Source organism: Bombus vancouverensis, chromosome 16 (assembly GCF_051014615.1).
Source record: "Bombus vancouverensis nearcticus chromosome 16, iyBomVanc1_principal, whole genome shotgun sequence".
NCBI lineage: Eukaryota > Metazoa > Arthropoda > Insecta > Hymenoptera > Apidae > Bombus > Bombus vancouverensis.
Genome location: NC_134926.1, coordinates 6,587,266 through 6,604,521, shown reverse-complemented (window position 1 = coordinate 6,604,521; position 17,256 = coordinate 6,587,266). Strand labels below are relative to the sequence as shown.

Here is a 17,256-nt window from a genome sequence, read left to right as displayed (position 1 = left end):
TCAAACAACCATTTACACGAAATCACATGACGATACCACGCAGATCTGGTTCGCACATTTCTCTTCTATCTGTTTCACCCTATATAATCCTCATTACAATTTATTTATTTACCGCATTATACAGGGTGGTTGGAAACTGGTGGTACAAGCGGAAAGGGGGTGATTTTACGTGAAAAAAGAAGTCGAAAATATACAATAAATATTTTTCTTTTTTATTTTTTTTTAATTTTTTCCATCGAAACAACGATCTACAGTGAGATCCGTTATAACGAGACGCGATAAAGTGCAGGCGTACCGAGCCAAAATTCAAAGTCGATTTTCTCGAAAACAAAGCCTCGAACGAAAAATTGTTATTCTATATTTTCGACTTCTTTTTTCGCCCAGAATCACCCCCTTTCCGTTTGTACCACCAGTTACCAACCACCCTGTATGTATACTATATATACATTTATTTGTATTGTAAACAATATTATCGATCGCGCGTACAATCACGCGGACTAGTCAAGAGCCAATCGACAGAAAAAGATCAGCAAATGGTGAACATTTCGAGTTCTACGCACTGAAAAATTGCCGATAAGACGCGCACGTACTTTGGTTTCTACGAATTTTACAAAACGGCAACGACACCAACGGTTGCTACGCAAACATATTTTTGTCCTTTGTACCTCGTGTCCTGTTAGTTAACGCAAATTGCATCCCGCACAATTTTTCATCGTAGCGAACACCTTGAACTATCGGCTTGGCAACTAAGTGATTGCGGATTTTGTCATTTAATGGGAATAATAAATGCCGCAGTCACTTAGTACGGTAGTTGTAGCGCTAGTATCGAGCGGTGATTTACCCTAATCAGACCGAAGCCTATCAGTCCACCGATACACTGGGAACAAATGTAGAGGAAGGTCATGGGCAGAGAGACTTTCCCTAGGATCAGAGCTGCCACTGTTATGGAGGGATTTATGTGCGCTCCACTGATGTGTCCAATACACTGGAAAGTAAAATAACACAGTGAGACAAGAAACATCAGGGAATATAAATATTCCTGCAGTTAAATATTCAATAATTAAGTAATTGCTAAATGCACGGCAGTGAACAGAAGAAAGTTTCAAATTTATACTCGTGTATAATAATTACGTTGCATCATAACTTTGCTGTACCGATAACACTCTTTGCTAGATTTCTATCACGCTGATAACAGTCATCTGCGTTACGTCTAATCGGTAATTTAATTGTTCTTGGCAATTGTAACACTTTCCTCTGCAATTATCGCGCGTTCTTGTGCTACTTTTTTCTTTCCACTTTCTATCGTCCTCCGCTGTAAGCGAACATCCTGGTATCTATTGGGTGGCAACTAAGTGACTGCGGATTTTGCCATTAGATGGTAATGGCAAAATCCGCAGTCACTTAGTTGCCAACCCAATTAGTAATAATTTGGATAATCAAAGGGAGTTTCCTATTTCTCTGACATAGTATAAACGATATATCGCGAGTATAATTAGAAAAGCGAAATTTCCGCATGTCAGCCTCGTGATTATGACGACGACCGAGCAAGAAACCAACGATGCGAGGACAAAGGAATTTTCGTTGCTGCACGACAGAAAGTAATAAATTCACGTATCGACTTTCTCGCTTGCAATTTGAATTGCCGCGGCAAGTAAAACAACCGAAATTGTAAATTTCGAAGAAATTGGCGAACTGGACGTTACGATAAATCAGTGAACCACTCTCGGTAAATTTTTATCATCGTTCGCTCGTTCCGTGGGTTGGTGGAAGCCACGAGCGGAGTCGAACACCGATAGAAAATGTATGAAATGGAACAGAGAGATGGCAGAGGCGTAAAAGGAAAAGTTGGAATAGAAAAGTGACAAGTCGGATAGAGATTCAAGAATTTACAAGCGTCAGCGTGATTGAAATCGAAGCTATTGCGAGTTCCCGGAAGTCTAAAGATAGAGTTTCAATCTAGTCGTTGACCCTCTGATTCCCTGTTTGGATTGGCTTGATTAGCAATTGTAAGCAGTGGATGAGTTTTAGAAGTGCCAAAAGCAAGAGGTTCGATCAAATCAACCTATCTGAACTTGATTAGCATCTGGTTTCTCGAGCAACGGAACTAGAATTAATTAGACTAACCCCGAATTAATTATAAGCCAGCGCGTGTATATCTGACGCATTGGCGAGTTGTTAAATTACGGAATAATTTATTAGCTAGAGCAACTGACAGCGTTAGTACCAAAGATACAAACAACGTAGCACAATCGATATTCTTTCGATCGATCGACGAATGCAAATTTTTCTTCGGCCACTTTAGCTTTCACATAACTCTAAAAATGTGGAAATAGCTTTCCCACTATATATAATGTGTTTAACTAGTATCCGGACAAGTAACTGGTCGATTTCTAGTAGCAGTATATCAATGAAATGTATATATATTAATTAGGTAACACTTTGACTGGCACGTGGAGATCACACGTTTCGCTCAGGACACCACGGGAGTATTTTTATTACTCAAAGCATATAATGGTAAAATAACAATAAGTTGACGATGTAAGGCAACGTTCCTCCCCGATGTACCGTTTATCTTATTGGTGGTCACGGGGATTACCGTGGCGCCTTGCTAACGGCTGATAGCGACATGTTATAACAAGGCTTCGTTTACTTCAACAAACCATTCGCATTCGTTACTTCGTCGTAGGCAAAACGTGCAGAATATATCGTTGAAACGTGTAGAAGATATTAGTAAACAGTATTACGATTATCTTTATGATTTCGACGAAACGTTCGACTGAAATGGTTGAGGTAAAAGAAATTATGTTTCTGATAAACCAATGGTAGTGGTAGAATACAAGAGAGGAAAACGTGCTGTGGATTTATCGGATCGAACGATAGCATATTCTACGACACATAGAAGAACCCTCGAGTGGTGTACGAAATTAGCTTTAGAGTTACTGTTAAATACATCAATTTCAAACGCGATGATACTCCATAAACAAGCAACAACAACAAAAATCAAGGTATCAGATTTTAGAATGGCACTCGCAATGCACCTTACACGGTGCCATTCACCAGAGCCGTGAAATATCCTTATTCGACAAAGATCGCGACGCGAAATGCAGAGGAAAGAAGGGCAAGCGTACCTGGCGCGAAAATTTTGCAGAGAGTGCTATAAAATAATGTTAAACAGTTAAGATCAAAAATTGGTAAGAATCTGACCAAAAAGGCGACCACCTATCGTCCGGATTGTATCGATGAGCCACATTTGTGTTCAAAGCGTTTTAACACGGTGCACCGTTAGATGCAACGTTTCTTCTCATTTCTTTTTATCGATGTTCTAATAAAAATGTTTAATCGTTCAATGGGGCACTTTTTGTTTCAAAGTATCTTCTATTTATCGGTTATATCGAAAATGCCCTAACTGTGAATTTTCATTCAATTTTTACAATCGTAAGAAGTTGAAGCGCGCTGGTCACCGATAACCCATGTGGCGTCACAGCAGAAACCGTGGCGGGTAATATATGACCCACGTGGCAATCAAAGCGTTAACTGCGTTCGACGTGTACACGAGAGATTTCTAAAACTAAATTCCCCAGTTAACTGGTTGACGATGAACTAGGAAACATCTGTGGCCATTATAAAAATCGCTGCAATATTATTGATCGTCATATCTTGTAACGAATAAAGAAATGTTCGGCTACTTTTGAGCGATGACGTACATATAATTTGTCAGCTACACGAAACAACGAGTAGAGAAGATTGATGATATTATACGAGCATTGATCAATGAATTAATCAGTACGTTGGCAATCGAATTTTCCAAATGTCAGAATGTGGAATTAACCGTTTCCACCTGTGAATCGACTTATATACACGTACTGATAGAGGCGTTAAGGAAATTACTGTGTATTTTTTATCGTCCAAGATACATTCGAATTGAAATTGAAAATAGTTTACAGAGGTAACAGTGTATACGTGAAATGACAATATATTTTTTCTTCGATTATACTCGTGTACGGTCTCCTCGGTTAAATATTGAATCAGGTGAAGAAAATCAAACTTCCTGACAGTGTTAAGAAACCTGTTTCAATCGTATAATTACAAATTCGACAAAAGTTACATAAGAAATAACGTAGTAAGACGTTGGTTAAACCTTGGATTTGTTTACTGCGTGGCATCGATTCGATTGATCGTACGCAACGTGCATGAACTGCCTTTTGTTTCTCTAAAACATTGACTGGCCAATTCACGTCGAACGTAATCCCGCGAATGTTGCGTCGCGTTCAAACGAGCAGCACGACTTCACCACTTAACTATACCACGTTCTGTCCCAACGAAGAAACGTGTCGATTAATTTAGAAGCTCGCGCGTTATTATCGCGTCGAAATGACCGCTCTGCTCGCGTTATCTCGTTTGCACGCAGACAGCATACGAGTTCGTAAAATAGTCACGAATCTGTCCGTAGTTGCTTTTATTCGTACGAGCGGGCCAGCACCGTTACGCGAGAAACAGCCTCATAGCGTGGAGTTATCACCGAGCCAAGTTTCACTCTCCTAGACTCTTCTTTTCAGCCATTTGACGTTAAAACATACTGCACGTTCACGCATGGGCTGTTATCTGTCGATGATATTTTTCATTCCCAGCAAATGTATCCGAGCAGATAAGAAACGCACAGTAATTTTCCAGCGATCGTTACGACGTTACGCGCGTTAACTTTTGTCGTCTGTGACGAAAGAAGCCCTGGTTTTGCATTTGACCTAACGACAAGCCAAGATGTGGCACGAAAACTCCGACTCACAGCCTCTTTCCAGATGCTCACCTGTATAGCTATCATGGCACCTAGTCCAAAGGCCAGAGAGATCTGCATCACGTTCGGGTGAACACCCAAGCTTCCGATACACCCTGTACATCCAACGAAGACCAGAATGGCGGTGCCGATCGCCTCGCTAACGGCAATGCACAGCGTCTTCCAGCCGGATGCATCCTCTCTCATCAAATTGCTCAGCCCTGTAACGAGACAAGAGGGAGAGAACTATGATTGTCTGTGAGAGATCGAGGGACCGGATCGACGCGACGGAGACGTGATTCACGATCGATCGGTGTGTCTTTTGTCATACAGTCTTACGCTAGCTGAACCTGCGAGGCAATTTTTGTAAGGAAAGTGGACGCACAGTCATTGCCAGAGACGCGGTCGTCGGATGACGCGGCGGAACTCCAGGCCATGTTCTGTCGATGGAAAAACAGCCGATCACAGGCCCGAAGGTGGCCGCCAATTGGAAGGAGAATGACGATACATCGATATCGGAATTGCTGCGATTCTGTCAACCCTTTCGCTGCTAATTCATTTTTGATTCTGTCAGTGCAGCCGAATTGCTCAATGCTCGATGACACGGTCATTTTACGATCATGGTAGCTTCTCGGTTTGGCCATAGACTACGTGGATATTTTTAGGTATTTGTAATAAATGGAATTTATTGAAATAGGTAATTTTCCTTAATTGAGTCTTTGACACGGCTGTAGGTCACTTTGTTTAGATGTTAGTACGAAGCAGAAAATTTTTCACGCGTCAGCATTGGATTCTAGGAATGACGTTACGTCCATAGGACTCCATAGAAATTTTTAGGTACTTGTAGTAAATGAAATTTATTGAAATAGGTAATTTCTCTTAGTTGGATCTTTGACAAAACTGTAGGTCACTTTGTTTAGTTGTTAAGAAGAAGCAGAGAATTGTTAACGTGTCAGCATTGTATTCTAGGAATGACGTTACGTCCATAGGACTCCATAGAAATTTTTAGGTACTTGTAGTATATGAAATTTATTGAAATAGGTAATTTCTCTTAGTTGGATCTTTGACAAAACTGTAGGTCACTTTGTTTAGTTGTTAAGAAGAAGCAGAGAATTGTTAACGTGTCAGCATTGTATTCTAGGAATGACGTTATGTCCATAGGACTGCATAGAAATTTGTAGGTATTTGTAGATAATTGGAAACATACAACGGATAGCATTCTTTGATAAAACGAATAAAACGATCAGATCCAATCAATGAATACATCAATTACAATAATGAACGCAGTGGTGTTCCGTAGCCACTGTATAGACGTGTTCAGCTCTGTTTCAATCTTTGCCAACGTAATCACGACTACGTCGTGACTCATTGCAGCGTAAATGAAATTTCAAAATATTTAATATAACGCGGGCAACTTCCGTGCTAAGAGTTGGAACGCTTTTAGCCGTCGTAAATTTAAAATTCCTCATAACAAGGTCTGTCTAATGGATCTAGGAATATGGTAATGGCAATGCTGACCGATATCGCTGGCGCCAAAGTAAACAGAGCCTCGGTTGGAATACAGATGTCAAGGAGATGGCTATCGGGCGAAGAAAGAGGTTTAACGAAGGGACTCGCGGTGAATGCATAATGAAGAGGGCAAGCGGGCAGGCAAAGGTGAACATTAGAGGCGGCACGAGCTGATATTCGAGCCGAACCGGAAGCCGGAATAACGCTGGCGAGCACGTGCGAGATTTTCTTGGCGCAACGAAGATCCACGCTCGATCGCCTGCAATTTTCTTAATTACGTCGGGGGCCTTCCCCTGGCTGCGACTCATTAGGGTAACCGCGAACGTGCACGCTCGATCGATGCCGCTTCCAGATGAAATTGCCCCTGAATCGCGCGAAATTTCATCCTTCCTGGCTGCCGAGTCTCTCTATTTCTGAATAGAACGTTAGACAGACGCGGAAACGAGATTAGAATTCCTGGAAGAAACCTAGTCGCCCTCCGGCTCTCAATAACAGCCATTTCGTTCCTGCACTTGGTTAAATTCTAGGTTATGTTACTTTTGCAACGTCCTGTAGATGCAACTGTGCGAATATGAGAATTTATCGGCAATCAAATTCGCATTTGGGTTATCGATGAAGCGAAAGTCTCGATGAAACTTGTTTAATTCGAGGGTTACATCATTTTTGTAGCGTCCTGTAGATGAAGCTGCACGAACACCAGAATATATTGAAAACCTGATTTCCATTTGGCTTCCTAATAAGAGGTATTGTAAATCAAACTTGATTACTTTAATAATTACATTACTTTTGTATCATCCTATGGATGAAACCGCGTGCAATGATTACAGGAATTTATTGGAAACTTAATCTGTATGTTTGGATTCCCAGTAAGAACTAGTCTGTGATCAAATCCTAAATTTTGACAAACCTCACTTTTGTACCATCTAATAGATGAAATTATGCACATATTGAGAATCCAACTTACTGTCGATAAGTTTATTTAGATCTTAAACTGAACATGCAAATTTTGTATCATCCTATAGACTAAGCCTAGATACATAGCAAAATCACGAAAATATTCCCAGAACTTAACTTACCTATGAGCTTGCAAACCTTAAGCAATCCCTATACCGTAAGAAAAGCAACTTACTTTCGATATCCAAACAAGAGGTGTCCTACCACCGAAGCTATTCCCATTTCACTTTTGTATAGCCCTGTACGAAAAAAGCGTCTATTCTACGCCTATGAAAATATACTAAAAACTCAGCCATCGATAAATATTACCAAAGAATTTACGTCTTGACAGAATGCGTCATTAAATATTGAATTATGTAACTCAATACGTATACGATCGACTAATGAATTTAAAAATCGTTTATCAAATTCGTCCCCTGTGATCTTCAAACAGAAATATGTTATTTTTAATAGGAAACTGCAACGAGGCTTGTACGCTTGTGTTGAACGATTTGTAGGCTTGATTACAAGTGCTTCTGTTCTACTTATCGTGGATGCGAGCAGTAATCTCGGGTCACTGTTACGTATACGTGTGCCAGGGTTGATAAAGCCGGTATCAGCGATGAAGAAATCAATAGCATAGGTCAAACGACCAGTTTCTGAATAATCTTAAAAGATACAGGCGAAAAGTTTCGCTCGCGATGCAGCGATACATATATATTGCGTAATTTGTCTTCTTACGAAACCCAGCAGCATCGAATAATTTTTTATTAGATTCGTGTTTATCAAACATCCTCGTTTCTGGTATTTCCTAATTGCTAATGACAGAACAAAATTTCGCTATATCTTTCTAACGTTTCTTCTCGTTTTACATAGTCCAAAGAATATACGAAATGCACTTGTTTATTTGTAAATTAGCGAGGTTTTATAGCTTCTGAGAAAAAAAAACGAATCATCGCCATCAATTGTAACCGCGATTCTCAGGTAGCTCAGAGATGACGCGCTGAGTGAATCACTCTATACATCTGTTCGTGTCATTCTTACCAATTATCCCCATAATTCCCTAGAATTTAGTATTTCATGAATCACCCGATACGCTTTAATAAGCTAACGCTCAGCTTCAACTTTCCACTCTCGAGGTATATAAGAGGAAAAAAATAAAAGGAAAATATCATATTGACATTAATGTTTCATTAGGTTTACTATCGTGATACTTTCGCGCGGAGAAAATGGCCGCCATAACCGTTACGGTGAACCATCAAAAATCGCGTAAGTAGCCTTAATGGCGTCAAACTTGGCAAAGTGCAGTTTCAAGTATCTCGCGATACATGTTTTATAACGTTGCGATACAAAGTCACAGTTTCGATGAAAGTTTCAAAACTGAAAGAAAGATACCTTTGAGGTTAGGTTTGGGCTAAACTCGAATTAGCTTGGTTCGGTTTGATTTGACTTTTAACTGGTTTCCAGTTGAGTTCAAATATGAGTCTAGGTCCTGACCATCGGAACGTATTGTCGCGTAAAACATATTTCTGAAAAATCTAACAGGCCTCGTGTTCGTTACGCGCTCCTCAATTTTCCGACGAATCGTGATATGTCAAATTCTTCGCAAAATCACCGCGTATCGGTGTGTATAGGGTTAGACGGAGAATATGCGGAGGCACGTCTGCCCCAGAATTACGGCAGAGTTCTCGTGATTAACCGTGTGCCGGCCGGATATAATTAGAAGGCAACACGTGTCACGCACAATTTCCATTAGCGTCCCATCGAGAGTGACAGTGATCAGTCATTGACGTTTGCCACGGCTTTCAAGTACGATTCCATGTTGATGATAGCCTAATTATTGGAAAAGGATCGACTCTGGTGTTATTCATCTCTGTAGAGTGAGGTGCGTCAATCTGCACATTCACAGGGGACCGTTCTAAATAACTGCACTATTATCAGGAATGAAATTTTACTTTAGTCTTTAAACTTATCACTTGCCAATTCATTGGCATCGCTATCATTGGTATCGGTACTGATTGGTAAATTATTATACAAAAGTTGTGGTTATATTTCACCTTCCTTCAGCTGATTTATGGAAACCAGGTAAGGTAACCTATTAAGGAAAAAGAAACTAGAGTATCGATAAACAAATTTAGAGAAACCGGTTCTTAGATTCAATATGCCTAATGAATACGTTGATAAAATAACACAGGAAGGAGAAACATTTAATCACGTGGAAATCAAAATATACATTGAATAAAGTTAACGAAATAAATATTTTGGTTCAGTGCTTGAAAGTGAATTCATTTTAGAACACTGTTCTAAGATGTTCCTGATATTATAATTGAATACTTTCGAAAAAATGTTTGTTACATAAAAGCGCGATGTAAGTCATGTCTTATAGAATGAGTCGTCGGATAATGGTGGCAACACGCTCTAACCGTTGTTGCAAATTTGAGTTAAGAATGAGGAAGTGCCTCTCTCACTTATTAGTGTTAGAACCAAAGTTCTTCTTTCAGAGGATTGTGTATACAAGTTTGCGATGATATCTGGTGTCCATAATAGCAGAATTGCGAGGGATATAGGTGTTGCCGGTAATTACGATGAAAGTTACCTGCTCGTAATTAGGATTCGAGAAAGTAATAGTTCGTGATTTAGAAAAGAGTGAAAGGTTGATCGTCTACGTTTCGAGCATGAAACGCGATAAGAAATGGCCAGTTTCCCCATAGCTTGCATCAATTAATATTTTATGGTGGTAATCAGCACGCCATCTGCTCTTAGTGAGAAGAATCATTAATCACTCGATAGTGTGGCTCGATAAAGAAGGAAATGGTTACGTCGATAAAAAAACGTCACGATAGAAAGTTCGATAGCGATCGATTTTTCACTACGTAACGTATAAACGGTTAATTCGCGTGAAATGGGATGAAACCACCTTAATTTAACATTCACACGATCGTCAAGTACATTCAGGAATAGTTGTTGCCGACTTTTTCTACATCCATATTTCTAATTAATGTTCTGTGTTTATTGTAATAAAAAATTCATTATATTTCTTCAACTTGAAGTATATAATTAAATTCAAGTTCACAAAATCTTGATTTACACCACGATAATTTTCAAACCTACTAATTTTCTATATTTATTTGACATATTTTTTAAAGAACCTGATTATCTTATCTTCTTGCCAATGTTTTACGTAGATTAGAAGATGTATCGTTATCTCTAATGAAGATATTCCATAATAAAATTAAATACTTCATTAATTGAATTTTAGGTTAGGTCATGTCCAAGATTCCAACATGGTTCTGACCGCTACTTGTTAGAGCTCACTTTTGCATCACTCTGTATATAAAGCTCCGTGTTTATAAGAACTTATTGACAACTTAACGTACTTTTGGATTTCTAATAAGAACAACTTTTAATCAAATCTGTTTAAATATCAATTTACATTACATTTGCATCGTCCTGTAAACTAGATTCCACGTCTAGGAGAATTTATTGAAAAGCTAACCTATCTCCGAATGTTTTGCATAGATTAAGAAAACGTAGCGTTGTATCGCGTGATTTACGAGCTGGCCGGTGTTAAATATCTCGATACGCTCGAAACTGAAACAATAGAGTTCCTCTCGAATTAATAGCGTGCCGAGAGACTGGAGTAGAAAGCGCGCGCGGAATTAATTTCTGTCTCGCCGCAGTTTAGTCGTTCCTCGGCCCATATAGCTCGCGATTCGACGAGAGCACGCGCGAAAGCTCCCAAGATCGAGGACTACTTCTTGCTCGAGCGTTCCACGCTCCAATTAACGTCGCCTCCGCGCTTTCCGCAACACGTTCACCCCGACCATCTCTTCACTCGACAAATTCCCCAAATATCTAGATAAGAAAAAAGCTTGCTGTCGTCAAATTTCATCGATTAGCCCATTCTGATTCGCTTTATCTGATATTTCATTTGGTTTCCCTTTAAACGATAACGGATGATTAAGTTTAGATCTTCAATAAAAAAAAAAAACTTGACAAATGTGTGTAAACAGAAAACAATTGGGAGACGAAATTTTATTGTAAAAAGCATTTGAAGCAATTGGATTAGGTTTGAACTAAGTTTGAGTTCGTTTGATGGGGTTGAGTCAGGTTTGAATTAGTTTTAGCGATTGGGTTTGAGATAAATTTGATTTAATTAAGCTCGAGTGTTAATAGACTTAAAAGTTTAGTGTAGATTAGTCAATTGCTACGTTTGTTTGAAAATAATTGAAGCGATTTGATTAAGTTTCACTTAGATTCGAATTAAGTTTGAATCAGTTTGATTATGTTTGGGATAAGATTTAAAAATTCCGTTTAATCTTTGTTCGAGTACAATACAAGATCAGTTTTGAATTAACTGGCAATGAAAACGAGTCAAGTTCTATTTAATTAAAAAAAACATTCAAACCATTGAAATCTCGAAATCATCAAAATCTTCGTACATTTATATAAAAGTGCCTGATACGAGTGCCTATGTTTGCGTTCACAAGGAACTATCATGTTGTACATAATTTGAAAAATACTTCTTATCGATTACCATATCTCGCGAGTCACGAATATAGTTGACTAACAACAAGTTAATTAACTCTACCGGTCACCTTTTCTGAAAATTACATGATTGGGCTAGCCGATAAGTTTTGTCTCTTCGTCGCTTCGATCGTCGTGCCATCGCCAATTAATCTCACGAATTCTACTACACAGCTACAACAGTTACACGTGCGACATTGAGCCAAGTTGGCAGTGAACGTCCACTGACCGCTCTCCAAAACGACACAATTCCCACTCTTTCTCTCTTTCACGCGCTTCATTAACTGGTGTCTAATAGAACCGTATCACGTACCCACCATAATAACAGAAAAATTGCTTTTCACCTTAAGTCCTTTTTTACTGAAGTCTCGTGCTCAAAGAGTTCGTTTCTTCCCCAATTTACTATATTGTAATGCAATTTAACACTTTACCGACCGATAGCCGACTAATCGGATTTTTATCGCCAACGCTTATCGACCGATAGCCTATTAATCAGCTCTTTATCGCCGACAATCTTTTTCACTATTCGAACAGTAATTTGTTATTTGGTACTAAGGTGTCTTGCTCAGTCGCGTCAGTTGCTTTGCTTTGTAAGCTGCCACGGTTTTATACCAATTCGAAAAACTTATCGTTCGCGATGAACGAAAACAATGGTATTAGAGAGTCTAAACCGAAACAGAGCCGGCGCCAGGGAGAATCCGCGCCTGAGCTGCCGGTTGGACGTGCGTATGCTGTTGTACCGCTAGGGGTCAGTAAAGTGTTGAGATATGTAAATATCCACAGCATCAATCAGGTTACTTCACTGCCTTGCTAATGATAAGGGTGTACCATAACTCATGGGACCCATTTCACAGGAGGCACAAGAACGTGTGTGCTACCTGTCCTCGTCTCAAAGTCATGTAGCCATTTTCGCGTTTCATTAATTCGCGACTGACTTACTTATCGCTCGGTCTGTCCGCAAGCTCGCGACCGTCGTATCAAAGAATTTTGCAACGTTCCAAAAATTCCAGGTGTATAGTACTTATCCAACTCCTACGAAGATAAGTAGCTGCGAATTATGGAAACACAAAAATGGCCCTAACTTGGAAACTAGAACAGACAGCACACATGTTCATACGGACCTCTTTCGTCGTTCTTGTGTCTCCTGAAATGGGTGCCTCATGTTACGCGCGCCAATTTTTGTAAACCTGACTGTCTCGCAGGTACCTGGGTTCCTCAAATGCTTAGTTGAAGTCGCTAGCCCTGTAAATATCCACATGATGCATATCTGGCTGCGCATGAAAGGCTCGTTGCAGTTACTCGTACAACCTAATGCTCAAAGTTGGAATTAGTTAAGTTGGCTTTGATCTTCTGCCAATTTACTACATTACGATATGCTTTAGGCTGCATAAACTGTTCGCAAAACACACGTTCCTGCACACGACAAACACTCGTTACGCTGGTTATCGCGATTTCTTGCTCAAAGACAGTACTAACGAGATTAGGATTCGCCGCTCTGCCAGTCACGCTTACACGCATCGCGTCTAACTTTCTACACGGGCCATTTTCAACGACGCTGAACGCCTCGTAAAGACCAGTTTTCACCGGAAAAATACGTTTCAGGATCCCTGCGTGTTTATTAGCTGAGTTTGCAAGCGCAGATGACGAAGGAACAGGGCACTCGGATGTATTGCAGGTAGAGATCTCATGGGATTTCGCTTATCGAGGACTCTTACGGGCCGGAAAGAAAGTTGCGCGCGAAAGTATCTGGAACGTGGAAAACGAGGGAAATCACGGCGATTATATCGGCTCGATATCGTGGCGCCCCTATGGCCACGTTGTTTCGTGTGATTTGCGTTTCGCAAGTGGGACAGTCGTGAGAACACGATTCGTAAATGCTTCGCTAAATCAGGCCAGGCAATCAAACTGGCGAAGGTGTATCTTCAGGGTGGGAACCTTTCGTTTCTGTGCTAGTGTCTTTAGATTTCTCGTTTTCACCGGCGAGTCCAATTTCTTCGCGTTTGTCTTCTTCAAGGGGAACAGAACGATGTTGCAATGTGGTCAATTGTTGTTTCATAGCTTTCGATCTTTCTTAACAAAATATTCATCGTATAATTGGATGGCGGTGGAAGTTCCTTGGAATTTTATTACATTTTCTAAAAGATTACTTTACAAAACCAACGAATTCGCGTAATATGAAAAGAAGAATATTCGTTCTTGATCACTGCGATGTAACTGCAACGAAGATTCGGATTAGAAAATTTGTAGTTTATATTGTATCATATTTGTAGTTTTAAAGTTGACGTGTAGTCGAAAAAGTTACGGACGATAGAAAAAAAGGAGGGTTTCAAAGAGAAAATTACACGACACGCAGAGAAACATATTATGCTCTTGTGTATTTGACTTTTCGGTGACCTTGAAATCTTCCGTGAAGTCAACGTTACAATTTTTAAAAGGAGACCTTCGTCTTTTATCACATGTTTTTGTAGCTGACATCCAGAACTTTTCAAAATAAACACCTGCCTTGCGCACCGTTCTTCACCAGAGGTTTCAAGATCGTCTCAAGGTGAAATACACAAGAGTACATCTACCTCGATATCGTGGGAATTTCGTTCGACACATTTTTTTGTACCGTTCGTATTTTTCGAGATATTTGAGCGGTTTCAGGACACACTGCAAACACGAATTGTTGTTATCAACATGATAAAAGGTATCTAGTATACTGTTACTAAAAACCCACGTTCCAGTTATAAACTTTCTTTCGACCACAGCTGTACAAGTCTAATGAAATTACAACGCCGTGGGTTTCGTGAGACGCTGGATGACCCTCTTTAGAAAGGTTTTTTGTATAGAAATGGTTACTAAAATTTCTCATTCGACAGTATGCCAAACCACGTCATTTTTCGTAACGTCAATTCCATCAATTTCTGACTATTAGAACGTGTTATAGTTTGCAGTCTTGGAAAGATCAATTAACACGTGAACGAACGTGTAATTCTTTCGTTTCAGTCAGTTAAAGTAATTAGCGAGCAATGAATTTTTCTTGCCGCGTAGAACCTCTTTTTTCACGTGTTAATTCGACGTATTAATTGGTAACTTGTGACTGCATAGTTTCCCTAGTAACAGTGGTTGAATTGTGCAAGAGGGAAATTAGCACGATTAGCCTTCAGCTTCCATAACGGTGCTTGCAGAAACCAGGTTCGAATCTGCTTACTCGACGTGCAAACCATGTGGTTTTTGCCATCGTGAGAAAGGACAAGGTATTCTTGACCTTTCTCGAGAGCCAGTTTCGTGGAATCGCGTTCACGTTCCATTTCTCGAAAATAAAATCTCGAATTTCGAATAATAAAATCTTTTAACCTCCTAGATCCTAGCGACAAACGATATTGTTTAATTAATTATACGTTAAAAATGTCTAAGCCTGAACAGCAGATCTACTTTCGTGGAAATATAATGAGACAGAGACGAAGTAACTATTCGATTTAATAGCTGAAACAATTTGCGAGTGTTCGCCATTAGTCTCGGGCGACTGGTAATGACACGATGCTAATTATCTCACACTATGTCACTATGACACGCAATAGCAGGAATAGAGCCATCTTCCGGGTTATTGTTCGTCGTAGACTTATTGAAACTTCAACACGTGTAAATATAATTCACCTGCTGTCCTTTAAGCTGCTGCATGGAAATTCGACGTGCAAATACAAAGGTTATGAAGATATTAAGGAACGAATTCGTCCTGGTGATATTCAATGCAATCTAGTAACATTTAGGGGCAAATCCTAGAAACTTTTATGGGAACTAACTGAATAATAAAATTGTTGGTAATTTCCTTCGGATAATAAGAATAACATTATTTCTTAGCAGAGTGTAGTTGATTTTTCGATTTGAAAAAAACAACTAAATGAGCAAGATAAGCATAAGTGACTAAAGTTTCGTAAAGAACTATACGAGTAGATACGATCGTCGTGAAGCTTTTTAAGACCGAAGTTTCTTTAGACACGGGGAAAAATTCATTCTTGCCAATTGTTAGTAATAAAAACGTATCGTTTCCGATGTTTCGTAAGGGAAATGTAACGCATTCAAATTTCTAGCCAATTTGCCAAATAAAGCGTCTATAATGCGGGTGTAAACCGGTTAAACAGTACGAATAATGTGTTGATCAAGGCGGAAAAATAATAGTAAGCTATCACAATTTCACGAAGAAATAAACGAAGAACCGAAACGTGCACTTAACCTCTCTTAAACAATATCAATAACTCTTACCTAGTTATTTAATCTAGTTATCTTACCCATTCGAAAAAGAAACTGGATCAGAAAACCGTGAAAATATCGTCTGTAATACGTTGCTTCGAGCAACGTGTTTCTAGCAAATAATAAATTATCAAAAGTTGACGAAAAACTATCAAAGTATAATCGTTGTGAACCTCCTTTGAACAACGATAATTCCTCTACGTCGATCTAGTTATTCGTTCCGTGGCAAAAAAAAACTAGATTTGGAAAAATACCACGTAATGTCGATATTTTCTCCTCTATAAGATGCTGTTTTCAGCAACGTGGATCACCTATGCAAATTATTTGATCGTTCTTCCCGATCATAGAATAGAACATCTGTTGCGCGCTGAACACAAGCAGAGCCTACCGATCACTCGGTGGTCACGGGTTTCGTTTCACGTGATGCAGTTTCCGGTCGATCACGAGATCTCTGGTAACCCGATTTCCTGAAATGCACGTCGCGTCGCCGGTACTTTCTTTTCTTTCACCCGAGGGGAACCGGTGCCAGCGAGCACCTTTCTACGCGGTACGATCGAATTTTTATCCACCAGGCCGCCTAGTGGAATTCCATGGCGAAGCAGTGCAACCGGCAACCCACCAGACCCAGTCGAATCGTCCTTTCGTCTCTTCTTCTTTCTTTTCTTTTCTTTTCTTTTCTTTTTTTCCACGCGTCGCGTTTTAATCATCAGGTGAACGAACTTTTGCGGAATCGAAACTTTCGTCGTCGCGCCGCTCGCTTACATTCTCATTAAAAGGAACGTTTAGTTTCACGATAGAACTATATATATATATATCATCATTCTATTCTTTACGATTTATTATTCTATATAGCATATTTTAGCATTGCACGTTATGCTTTGTATCGCTGAGAAACGAAATTGTTAATTTATAACTAGACTGATATTGTTATTCTATCGGATAAATTCTACATTCTAATTATTCTTAAGCCTATTCATTTAGGCAAAACACATATTCCAAGCATTGTTCGTATAAAATAGCACATTGCTTTCGCTTGTTCTTATTTGATTATTAACGCCGTTTCAGTGTGTTCCATTGTAACGTGGAATCTACACGCCGAGTATTGTCCAAATTTGTACATTTTTGATATGCAATGTAATTTGACTAATCTTTCGGTATTCGTCGATTTTGATGAACTTCGCGAAAGCGTTATACGAAAAAAGAAGATATCTGAAGAGATACAAAGAGGTAAGAAAAATAGCAGAGATAAATTTCCAACGAGTATATAAAAATTCACCGTCTCT

At 39.4% G+C, this 17,256-nt stretch overlaps 1 protein-coding gene and 1 long non-coding RNA gene across 11 annotated transcripts in view; one reads left to right on the top strand and one right to left on the bottom strand.

The window, feature by feature from the left end:
• Positions 1-17,256, top strand: part of LOC117154658 (uncharacterized) — a 78,456-nt gene that overhangs the window by 37,822 nt on the left and 23,378 nt on the right. The window lies entirely within an intron of this gene.
• The window catches only part of LOC117154656 (aquaporin AQPcic-like), a 30,195-nt gene that overhangs the window by 3,159 nt on the left and 9,780 nt on the right, over positions 1-17,256 (bottom strand). For 3 of the 4 annotated variants that reach the window (XM_076625403.1, XM_033329830.2, XM_033329831.2), the window contains 2 exons: positions 4,805-4,992; positions 842-985 (listed from right to left, as the gene is read on the bottom strand). In XM_076625403.1, coding sequence (XP_076481518.1) covers positions 842-985; positions 4,805-4,992 — 332 coding nt within the window. Of the gene's footprint in view, positions 1-841; positions 986-4,804; positions 4,993-5,110; positions 5,130-17,256 lie in introns of those variants that run through there. The other variant, XM_076625404.1, reaches the window with a different exon arrangement.